The following is a 12722-nucleotide window of genomic DNA, read 5'->3' as shown; positions in this document are numbered from 1 at the left end:
AAAGATTAAATTTTGGATTTTAGATGAAAAACTGAATCTGTTGGAGACGTCCAATAGATTTAGAGGTACCGAAAAAATCCAAAGGAAGAAAAGGGAAGTCACAGAGTAAAATGAGAAAATATGATACAGCAGTGTTTTGGAATATGGAAAAAAAATGTCTCCATGCTGTTTTCATCTGTTTTTATATTGTTTGTTTCTATTTTATTTATACTTGTCCATTTTATTCTTGTTTATGTAAAGCACTTTGAATTGCCAGGGTGTATGAAATGTGCTACATAAATGAACTTGCCTTGCCTATGCAGCCATACTCTAAAATTATATATAACAATATTTTTTTTAATAATTTAACTGATATCATTAATCAGTTAAACACACCCTTTCGGTTAACGGTTATTCGGTTATTATGAGCATAATGTACATCATTCCTTTTTAATGCTTCCAAACAAATCAACATTCTTTAGGATATTTGTGTGGAGAGCATTTATACACTTTTCTGTACTACACAACTGTAAAATGGCTAATGCTTGAATGAAAAGCCCTCTGTCCAGACAGGTCTGTCTCCATCCAGGACTGGGGGCTTTTAATGGTTTGACCATCCGGGGCCCGATATATTGCTGAATGACGGGGGGAGGAGGCACGAGGGGGGGTGGTTGGGTGTCAAAGGGGGCATCACACAGGGCTTTCTGAGAGAAATGTGTTTTGAAAGCAGAGAGCAAAAGAGAGGTATAGAGAGAGGGAGAGTGCCGGTTTAGCTGTGCGTTCTATTAGACGGATCAATAGCTCAGTGTGGGAGAGAGTGTCTTAAGAGCTGTTGTCCTGCGCTTTCAGCTGTGGCAGACCTGTTAGTGCTGGCAGAGGGGTGCCGAGTGCCAGTGTTACCAGCTCTGGCCCGGGGGCGGCTTTTAGTCCACACACAAATGTCAGACCGCAGATAGACTATTAGTGTTTAGTGCAGTTATTAAATGGACTTTATTTGTCCTTTAGGAGGCTAAAAGGCATGCTTAAAGGGGGGAGGCTACATGACAGCGCGGCAATTTAGCCGGTTTGGTTACTCTTCGCTAGTCGCAATGCAGCGAGCGCGAGTGTAAAAGGAGATCAAGCTTTAGAGTATGTGTGTGTGTGTGTGTGCGTGTCTGGAAGGCACTTAGGCCATAGCGTATCTCACTGGAAGCTGAGAGCAGCCTTCTTGTGGTCAACAGTGCTCTAAAAGGTTAATGTTGATCTATACCAAACAAAGCCCACGGGAGGCTTTTAGCATGGCCAACAGTTCTCATGCTGATGAAATAGGGCCATGGGTAATCTTCCAAACAACATAAATACCTCTGTCAGCTATCTAAATAGAGATGGTCCTAGGGCATCCCAACATAGAGATGCATTCAAACCCCCATTAAACGGGTGCATGCCACTGGCCAAAAATAACATCTGTTCTTTTGAACGGGGGCAGTGACAGATGAACACAGTCCAAAGTGACCCACGCGCCTATCTGCCAGAAAGAGCATCCATGGCTAATGCATATGAAACAGCGGGCTGAGCTTCAGCGGTGTCGCCACCCTTATCAAAGAGCGCGGTACATGAAAAGTCGCCGGTTTAGCCAGGCAGTAAATCACAACACTCTCTGTGTTTGTCTCCCTATCGCCACAGGTGTGCCGATGCTCTCCGTCCAGCCCAAAGGAAAACAGAAGGGATGCGCCGGCTGCAACCGTAAGATTAAAGACCGCTACCTGCTCAAGGCCCTGGACAAATACTGGCATGAAGACTGCCTGAAATGTGCCTGCTGTGACTGCCGCCTGGGGGAGGTGGGCTCCACCCTCTACACCAAAGCCAATCTCATCCTCTGTCGCAGGGACTACCTGAGGTAAGAACACGCTCCAGTCAAAGTGCTGCCAAAGCAGAAAGGGCTTGTTACACCTCAGGCTGCATGACATTCAGAAAAGTACACCCTCATCTAACAGCCAATGATTGCCACCCTGCCTGTCTCGTCCCTGGCCCTGTCCTCTCCCTGTTGCGTTTATCTGCTAACTTGCAGGGTTAGAAGATAATACTTTTTTTTTTTAGCTTGTAAATGATGTTTTCTTTGAGGCTGTTCCAGAAGATAAAGTGCTTGTTCTTTCCTCATCGCAGTGTAGCGACCAAGACTCTGTCTGTTCCAATTAAATCCCACTCATGCAAATAGCTTGGAGTGACATCTTTTAGCGGTTGTTTATGTTTAGAAAGGTGAAGTTTCACTTGTTTACATAAATGTGACGTGGCGTCCATTTTCTAAGTTGAGTGATAGAACGTTGCGAATGAGTGCGTGTATAGACCTTCAACTCACCCCAGGCAGCTAAGTGGCAGAACCGCAGGTCTAAGGATCTGTTTTGCCTCCTATCTCTGAGCCATCTGCTTGCTAAATTAAACATGATTATTTCCTGGGCGTTAAATCCCAGTCCCTGGGGTCTCCCAACCAGATCCAGTCATTTATCCCCAAGCTGCTCTCCCCAAAGAGCCCCCACTGCTGAGGCCCTTTGCAGTGAGACATGCAGTTCAGCATTGTCGTCATTATGACTCTTAAAGGAACAGTTCACCCAAAAATAAAAATATTATCAGTCACTTTCATGTACTGTAGTTTCAAACTGGTATCACTGATTGACATTAAATTAGGTGATAAATAACATTAAGCAATCCTGACTGCTACTCTATGGAGAAAAAAAATCTAATTATGTGTTTCGAATAAAGTCATAGAGGTTTGACATGAAGCTAGTAAAATATTACATATTTTTTTGTAAACACCAATACATTTAAATGTGAATTTAATCAAATAACAAATATCAATTGCAAATTATAGAAAACATAAAACACCAATAGTGCAATGAATGTGAATAGCCAAAAATACATTGCAGGAAATATAAAAATACATAGCATGAGTCAAAAAAAAAAAAAAAATTATTTTATGCCAAAATCAGTAGAATATTAAGTAAAGATCCTGTTCCAAGAAGACATTTTATGAACTTCCGTCCATAAATATATCAATACTTAATTTTTTATTAAAAATATGCAGTGGTAAGAACTTAACTTGACAACTTTAAAGATGATTTTCTCAATATTTAGATTTTTTTTTTTTTTGCATATTTATATTCCAGATTGTCTAATAGTTGCATTTCTGCCAAATATTCTCCTATCCTAGCAAGCCATAAATTAATAGAGATCTTATTTATATAGCTTTCAGATGATAAATTCAAATTTTCATAATGTCACAATTAAAAAAACAATTAATAACCACAGCATCAATAATTCACAATATTGTTGCACATATTGAAAGTATAACGTGTAATGTATTCATCCATGTAATGAAAATATTGTTATTACTAATTAAAAATAAATAAAATTTAAGGATAATATCGAAAAAATATATAGCTTAAAGGGGCTAATAATATTGACCTTAAAATGTTTTTTAAAGAAGTAAAAACTGCCTTTATTCTAGCTGAAATAAAACAAATAATACTTTCTCCAGAAGAAAAAATATTATCAGACATACTGTGAAAATTTTCTGTCTCTGTTAAACAACATTTGGGAAATATTTAAATAAGAAAAAAAAATTCAAAGGGGGTTTGATAATTCTTATTTCAACTGTAAGTATTAAAAAGAATACATACTCAAGTCTAGGGGTGTCAAAATTAAAATTTTCTTCGGTGCAGCGCAATGCAGACACTGAAAATTTAGTATCGGTTCAGTAATAGATCCTAATCGGTTATTACATATTGACATCATATCTCATATGTGCTACATTGCAGTAGCTTACTATGGCGAGGGAGGCAACTTGGAGTAATTAAACGATAAACAGCGATAAATGTCAATACACGAGCGTGTCTGCAGAATGACTTTTTTTCCACCGGGTCTATTATAGACCAGCTGAGATCAGTGTCACTCATCGGTGAACAGTGCTAGAGCCAATCGCAGCCTTTCCTGTTGAGCGCGTTACCAATCATAGGCGCTCAAAAAACAAGCGGGATAATATTTACATTTCTTTATTTGCTATAAATGCTCATGTTGTTCTGTGCATATACTTGAGTTTTGTTTGATACATTCAAAAAGAGTGTTTTCTTTGAGAAGGTACAATTAAAGCTACAGTTTATATATCTGACTGCTTGTATTAAAGGACAGAATTCTATTACAAATAATATATAAATATAAGTACATTTATACATTTTAATACAAGAATTCTTGTGTTGTGAAGTAAAATATAAAATTGTTTATGGAGAGCATCGTCAGTGCACCGAGATATCGATTTGAACCGAATCGATGGCATGATAATCGTAACCGAACCAAACTGTAAGAACACTGTAGGTTCACACCTCTACTCGAGACTCCAAGGTACACTGCAGCATCTGAGGTGCTGATCACAATGAATCATAAAGTAATCTAAATAAGCTGAAAATGTGTGCTAATTACCTTTTTGTTTGTTAGAGAATCAACATGGAGAAAGATTGAGACGAAACCGCACAAAAGATGAGTTTCCTGTTGCCGCTGTATTGACTCTGATGTCTTAATGAAATCTAGCCCACTCATCTGCTCTTCAGCCTGTGACAAATGTGTGCTACTTAATGCCTGGAGATGCTGGATATGAATTCTATTAAGGAACAAATTAAGAAGTATCCCTCTCCGTGCAGACAGAGCGAGGCAGCATCAGCGCGTTCGCTTTAAACACCAGTGATTGAGACTCCACGCAGGGTGTCCCACCTAAACCTCACCTCCAGTGCACTGCAGGAGAATCAGCCCGCTCGCCTTCAGTAATGAAGCTGAAATCTCACCCAGAATTAGCCTCCCATACAGGGAGGCACTTCATTAAAGACAGGCGGGTGGATCAAACACATTTCTTTTATTTTCGGCTGGGTTTTTTGGAGCCCTGCCATGCGCACATTAATTATGAGCCGCGCTCCTTCTGCGTTCTGTCCTTCAGGAGTACTGGAGAGCCATAATGAACCCCCACCCCATGAAAACACACACACACACACATACACAGCCCCATCATCGCACAAACTAGATTGAGCGTTTTTGCATTTGACCATTTCCTCACTAGATTGCAGGATTTATAAGCTTTCAGGCCATACACTTGCATTACTGAGCGCAGAAATAGATTAATCTGTTTTGCCGGGGTCAAGAATCCTTTGACCCTATGACCAGAGAATGAAAGTGTCTCTGGGTTTGACTGCGCTCACCCCAGACCTGAAATTATTTTTAAATCTCAGCCACTGCATTATAATACGGGGGGACACATCAGTGATTTACTGATCAAAGAAGAGTGCTTTTAATTGAAATATAAAGTAGATTACAACTCTTTCTAATGACGGCACATCCATTACTAGCCAGCATGTGAGTATGATTAAAGGGCAGAGATAAGTCTCAGCAATCATTTAGTGATTTTGATGTTAAAATAGTCTACTGAGCAAGCACAGCTATTCCTATGAGGGAAAATCAGTCATACTGTTTGAGCGGAAGGGCAATCTCACTTTAAAAAAATAACTAATATGCCTAAATACAAAAGAGAAAGAGAGGAAAAAAAAAAACTAAAGTGGTGCCCAAATTGTTAACATCATCAGTAAATGTAATAATCAAGAATTATGCTATAATTGGCATGATAATAAACATAATAAGTCACGAAAAGTCCCATTTTGGTATCCACATGAAATTTCAAATCATAAAATATACTTGGAAGGCATATTAAATGAAAAATAAGCGTCCACTATACTGTTTCAAATATATTTGGTTAAAAAAAATTACATTTTCGTTCAGCCAAGCCTTTTTGTGAAAATCAAACGGCATAATTATTCTAGCATGTTCAAATATATAAAAGAACACTAAATTTTAATATATTTGAAATGAACCTTCTTGCTGATAAATGAGTGGTTTAAAGGATAGTGGCAAAGCATAAAACTTTAAATTACATTTAATTAGATTTTTGGGACTATTGGATTCTTAAATAGTCTTATAATTTGTCATAAAACTAAATATGCCTAAAAAGATTTTTAGTATGTAACCATTGCTACAGTGAGTATATTCTGTAAAAATAATTATATTAAATGATGTTTAATGAGTTATTTTAATACAAATATTTTAGCCTATACTGTAAGTACACTGTATACAACATTGTACTAACATAGAACATACTGCTTCACTGTAAAACCCAACAGTCAACTTTATCAAATGAAATGAGTGTAGTTACCTCAAAATGAACTGAAAGTTAATTCTATTAATTTGAAGAGTTTTCAACTCAATGTTGAAGGTAATGAGTTAATTAATTACTTCATTACTTCAACTTAAATTGACTAAGTTCACAGTACTCATATAGATTAGTTTAACTCAAATGATTTGTTGCAATTGGTTTCCTCAAACGGATTGAGTCGACTTAACTTATTGAGTTTTACAGTACTCAGTTGGTTTGAGTTCTTTTCATTTATTGGATTTAACTGTGATCAAATTGCTTCTTTTACTTAAATGGATTAAGTTCACAGTACTCAATTGAATTCGTTTTTGAATTTAAATTGGTTTGTTGTAATCGGTTTCCTCAAATGGTTCGAGTTACCTTAACTTTTTGGGTTTTACAGTGTTGTTATTATAACTGTTAATAACAGTAATTGTTGTAGCAGTGTAAATAATACACATAAAATTCCCTAAATATTTGGTTTAGGTCCAGATTCAAGCGTGAAGTCTCAAACATACCAGATCTTCATTGTGGTCTCAAACTTTTGAACCTCAGTGTATTTAGAAGTTTGCAAATTAACACACAGTATTAAACCACCGTCTCTTTGAACGCAAGTAAAAGACTAGAACAGCTGAAGTCTAATCACAGAGAGACATTAAAGAGAAGGAAGCTGATGCCGGCTTCAGAGGAGTTATGAAGAAACACCAGAAGAGAAACACCTGTCTACACAGAGCCACGGGGAATCAGAACAATGAGCAAAGGCTTTCAGCTTTAATACTAAAGTTTAGTTAAACACAAACACGATTATGAAGGAAAAGCTCTGTTCTCCTTTCCTTTATTGTCCTGTGAATATTCCCCTGTTCGCTGAAATAACCACACAGGGAACTTTGAGATTTTTTTTTGTTTGCAGCAACTACAATAACATTAAAGCAAGTTAAGAGCTCGTTAATATTATCTGTGTTATCTGTTATTGAATAGACTGCTTTGTTTTCAAGGATACAACAAAAAGTTAGCTCGTATTGACAATTCATATAGCAAAAAAAGCTGCACAATAGATGTGGGCCAGGACGTTCTTGAGCACATTTTGCTTAGAATAACACATTAAATGGCCTTACTGATAAAATGGTTGGTTTCGCTTTATCTGGAATTTTATTGCCTGAAAATCCAAGCCATTGTATTTCAAAGTTTGCTGGTGACCTTCCAAATGAGTTTCTGTAACCTCCTAATCCACTTAAATTAACCACCAGTAAAGTCTCCATTTTGAGCCGGGCCATCACAGTGCCGCAAAAACCCACAATTAAACCACCGCAGATTTCTTTGCAGAACCGTGGTTATCTGTCTGTCTGTGTGTGTGTGTGAGAGAGAGAAGTGCCTTCTCTTTTAAGAAGACTCCATTGCTCTTCAAGAGGTCCCTGAATTTTCACAAGTCAGTAACAACCCTCTCAAACTGCCATTCCTGTGCTTTCCCTGACCTGATTTAGAAAAGAAAAGAAAATGGGTCTTGTGATGTGATCTGTAACACCCTCTACTGTGCAACATGATGGACGTGAGCCATAAGAAATTGTTCAGGATCCCCAGGGACTCCGAGCACCTTTTCAGGATAACACAACATTGAACTCACAACTTCAGTTGCTTGCTCCAGCATTAAGGCATGACATTTGAAATGTGTTCGACCGCAATCTGTGCGTGTTTCCCTTTTAGAGAACACGTTCCTTCAGACAGACGCCTTAATCCTTCTTTCTGCCTCTGACCATGAATGTGTGTCTGCAAACGTTAGGATTATGTGGCCTGCCATTTGACAACTTTCCAAGATCGAAGAATAACTGGTAGATATATCTCAGCCAACAACTGTAAACTGACATTCTCACCGTTAATGGTTGTCCTGTCAAATGTTGTGGCAAATGATTTGGCGTCGTCTCTTTAACGCGCTGCCAAAAGTCCTCATTAAAAGATGATTATTGGCCAGATCTCGGTTTGTCTTACTGGTGATTCTTAGACAACATGAAATACCAATACAAACGGCTGTGTTAAAAAACTGATTGATTCTGATTAATCATAATACTTATTGTATTTTAATGATGAACATTTGGCATCAAATTGAGAAAAGTCATGTTTCACCTGAATCGTGAATGTTTGATCACAGTCTGAACTGAATGTAATGCTATATTTAATGCTTAATAAGTACAGCAAGCTCAGTCTCTCTTAGTTTTTACTGTTTTATACACTAAATCAAAAACAGGCAATTCACAAACAAATGTCTCTTATGAGTAGGCCCACATGGAATCTGCACGCGCAGAATTCCGCAGATTTCCGCAGATTTTTAGCCCATCATTAATTCTGTTTATTTACTTGTGTTAATGTGTGTAAATCTATATTTATTCAGTTTTTTAATTAATTAAAGTAATATTATTGACTAAAATGAAAATTATTTGAATCTGATTTATGTACAATGCAGTTTGTAAAGTGATATTTTCAGTCTTTTAGTAGATATATTATATGAGAAACTTGCAAATAAAGTGAATCAAATTGGATTTGCATTTTAAACATTAAATACAAGTTAAAAAGATAATATTTTTTATTTCACATATTAACGTTTTAGTTATGATACTCCCAAAATAATTCCGCAGAAATCCGCGAATTTTTACCAAAATTCTTCACAGAAATAGCAAGAATGTCCGCAGATTCCGGCTGGCCCTACTTATGAGCCAGATCCTTTACTGTATCAAAAACAGACCATTCACAAAAGAAATGATGAGTTCTTATACTGAATCAAAAACATACTGTATAAAATAAAAAGTACTGTAATAAAAAGCCATTTCTTTTACTAATTTAAATTCATAGAGCACAATTGATGTAGTAATATTAAGCAACAAATGACTCCCTTTTATCAATATGAATCAGAAACATACAACAAAACTTTATTCTCAAACAAATAGGCGACTTACTGTAGTCAATGATCAGTGAATAGATCAGTGTTTCTCAACCATGCTCCTGGACGACCACCAGCTCTGTACATTTTTCATGTCTCCTTAACCAGATACACCTGATTCAGATCATCGGCTCATTAGCAAAGACTGAAAGACCTGTAATGGGTGTAACAGACAAGGGGAGACATCCAAAACATGCAGTGTTGGTGATTCCTAGGAACGTGGTTGAGAAGCTTTGGAATACATTATGCTCTTACATAATGAGTCTTATTGATTCAGTAAAAGAACTGGTTCATAAGCGTAGTTGGCTGGTGGTTATTTGAAGTGAATGCTGAAGATCTCCAGGCACTTTTAGCTGAGTTGTCTTTTAGTCAAAAACAAAGCATGACTAATAGTCAGATTCACAAATTACAAAATCTGGGACAGTCTGTTCACACATGATTTATATGAGCAGGCTCTTTGAATAAATAGTTCATGAAACACAAATTGTATTTTTTAATTATTTAGTTTGAATAATGATGAGGCAAAACATTATGACCAGTCATAGACGAAGCAAATATCATTCATCTCCCAACAAGACCATATATTTACTGTGCTCAGCATAATTGAGTAATCCCCATTTTGAAAAGAAATATTTGTATCTATTTCTCAGTGAATATAGGCAAATGTCTTTTGGTGCAATTTAAACAGATACATTTATTAAAATAACATTTTAGTCACCGAACATCTTTAGAAATAAAAAACATAATACAATTAAATTCTAGCAAAATATTGGGAAAAAATTACAGTCTACAAAATTTCTAATAAATTTGTCAGATTTTTAGTTTCTCTTGATTTTTCCTCTTTATAAATTTGTATTTGATATTTTTTATAACTAGTACTAGTTTTTGGACCATTATCGTACGTTTTTGTTAGATAAGCTCCCTAATTGGCTTCAGTACTGACTAATCTAATGTATATGCACAAATATAATATTGTATAGTCTCCTATTAAAATATGAATTTAAAAGACTCATACAGTATATCAAAGTGACCCACATTGCATTGAAGGCAATCATTTTATTAGTTGTTGCTTTTTCCAGAAAGTGAACTCAAAACATTGCCGTTGTTAAGGAATTGCTATACTATTACTGTTGAGGTACATCAGAGCAAATTTGACTAGTGCCAATTTGATTTGGCAAGGTGACTAGGCATGGGACGATAACCATTTTCTGGGTATACCGCGGTTTGTAAAGTCAAGGTTTTAAAACCGTCAATTTTCTGCAATACCGTTCCTAAGGTATGTGCACAATTTTTTATTTTATTTTTTTTAGGACGACAGTATCTTCAGCAGAAAATATTTCTAAAGATGCTGTTTTAAATTGCAAAAAAATCTGTTTTTGAAACAAATCACAACAGCAGAACTCAATTATTAATTTAGCCTGATATGTTTGCAGCTCAAATTTTAAATGTTTCTCAAAATAAATAGTGTTCAAAAGGGTAAAAAGATTTTGTTTTTAACTTAGACGTTTAAAAAGAATATGTTTTAGAGCAGTAATCATGATACCGTGATATTTTTATTCAAGGTTATCATACAGTCAGAATGTTATACCGGCCCATGCCTAAAGGTGACTAGGTCAGAGATTTCTGAAACGCTCCCAGTCAGCAATGGTTTGGGAAGGGACAAATCACATTGGCAGACAAGGCTCATTGATGCACAAGGGCAATGAGGGCTGTCCCGTCTGAACTGAGCCAAGAACGTCTGCTGTGGCACAAGTTGTCACAAGAAATGTGTCACAACACAGTACATCACTGAGTTTTTGCTATGTTTTGATAATACAGAGACACACTAGAAATACTACCAGCGTGGACAACAACGCAATTATTTTTAAACAGCTTGTAAATACTAATCTAATTCTGTGTGTAACAGACACTAATGTAAAGTCTAACTAAAATGTATAGCATAAACTCTCTGTGCATTTATTAGTTCTTGCATATTCTTTGCTGACCTTGACACAGAGTTGCAGTCAAGCCATTATTTTAATAAGCTGAACTCTTTTGTGAGGCAACACCTCGCTGGGGTTGCACGGCCTCCTCAGAGTGTCAGAGTTCCACATAAACACATTTTACTGGAGCAGTAACCCGATCTAACAATGGCTCTTTTTAACACCTCGCCTATCTGATATAACAACATGCCCTCTCCCACCATAAGACTCCTCTCCGCTCGGGTCTGTTGCTCTAATTAACAGCAGGGTCTGCTGGATAGATGCTGGCGGTGACGCAGGGCGAGCAGTCGAGAGAGACTAATATGGACTCGACACAACTTTGTTCAGTTGCCGTTGCCTTCCAGACGAGTCCTTAACTTTAGAGGAGCGCTTAGCATACCACCTCATCCTGATCCTGCCTTATTTTGCCTTTTTCCTTTCCACCGTTCTTCTCCATTTCCTCGTCCCGTGTGCATAGCATCCCTGTTCCGCAGAATGTATACATCTATATCTCTGACTCTGAATCTCCAAATTAAACATTGGAGCAAGGGCTTTGAAAATGAAAATGTAAATCCAGAGCCAGATGTAACAGAGGAAAAGCGATCTGCTTCAATGCCTTGTTCCGTTTGTGACCTTGGCGGTTTTGCGTCCCATCTAATAAGCTTAAACAAACAGCGGAGAAATGCGAGTTGTGTCCCTTTCCGTGCTCCAGTGAGCATCTATTTACCTCTCCAAGGTTACGTACCTTGCAGACACTCCCTCTATATCTCACTACGCTTTTAGCAGGTCACAGAGATATGGAAGGAACGTGAAGAGAGGCACTGGATAGAGGCAGTATCCCTGCGAAGGGAATCTTTTGAACTTTTGACTACATTATAGTATTTAGCCTCTTGTGTAAAATCCAGCTGGCTTTGGTCTGAGCAAAGTCTCATTAGTTACTCCGGATTTAAAAGAGAGGGGGGAAAAAAACTTTGAGCAGTTCAATTGCTCGCCTCAGACCTGTTTTCATTGCTTTTGCAGTGTGCTAGGCGAAAACTCTTTGAAGAAGGGGATTAGAACCATGTGATCATTTTAATTAGATCATTAGCTAAGAATTAACATCTAGGTTTGTACCCTCATTAACAAAAAATACCTAATGTGTGCCAAGCTGGATTCACGTATCGCATAAGATGTCCAATTTTTTTTTTTTCCCCTTCTACTTTTTCTGTTGTTTTCTTGTCTTTTCTGGTTTGTTGCAAGATTTTGTAAAGGCTAAGAAAGGTATAAGTGAGTAAATCTGCTTTTTGTGTTTTCTCTCACAGGCTCTTTGGTACAACGGGGAACTGTGCAGCCTGCAGTAAACTGATCCCAGCCTTTGAAATGGTGATGAGGGCCAGAGATAATGTTTACCATTTGGACTGTTTTGCCTGTCAGCTTTGTAACCAGAGGTAAGGAGGAAACAAATCACAACAAACCTGAAAGATTGACTTTCTACATAGAAATGCACAACATCTCATCGGCTCAAACTGAAAAATTGCTTAATAAGTTAGCGCCCCCTAAACGTTCCAACTTTTGTTCGTCTTTTGAAAACAAATCTATGAATCCATGTATGCATGAAATCTGAAAAAGTAATTATGTCCTTATATTGATGAACATACATTCATAATGAAATTTT

The 12722-nt window shown here is 37.2% G+C and overlaps 1 protein-coding gene across 2 annotated transcripts in view; it reads left to right on the top strand.

Moving 5' to 3' along the window:
* lmo1 (LIM domain only 1) overlaps positions 1 to 12722 on the top strand; it is a 39779-nt gene that overhangs the window by 21820 nt on the left and 5237 nt on the right. For both annotated transcript variants that reach the window (XM_056461470.1, XM_056461469.1), the window contains 2 exons: positions 1642 to 1855; positions 12370 to 12495. In XM_056461470.1, the coding sequence (XP_056317445.1) occupies positions 1642 to 1855; positions 12370 to 12495 (340 nt within the window). The remainder of the gene's footprint in view (positions 1 to 1641; positions 1856 to 12369; positions 12496 to 12722) is intronic.

Source organism: Danio aesculapii, chromosome 7, assembly GCF_903798145.1.
Source record: "Danio aesculapii chromosome 7, fDanAes4.1, whole genome shotgun sequence".
NCBI classification, from domain to species: Eukaryota; Metazoa; Chordata; class Actinopteri; order Cypriniformes; family Danionidae; genus Danio; species Danio aesculapii.
Note: the sequence above shows the minus strand (reverse complement) of the source record. Positions and strands in the feature narration are given on the sequence as shown.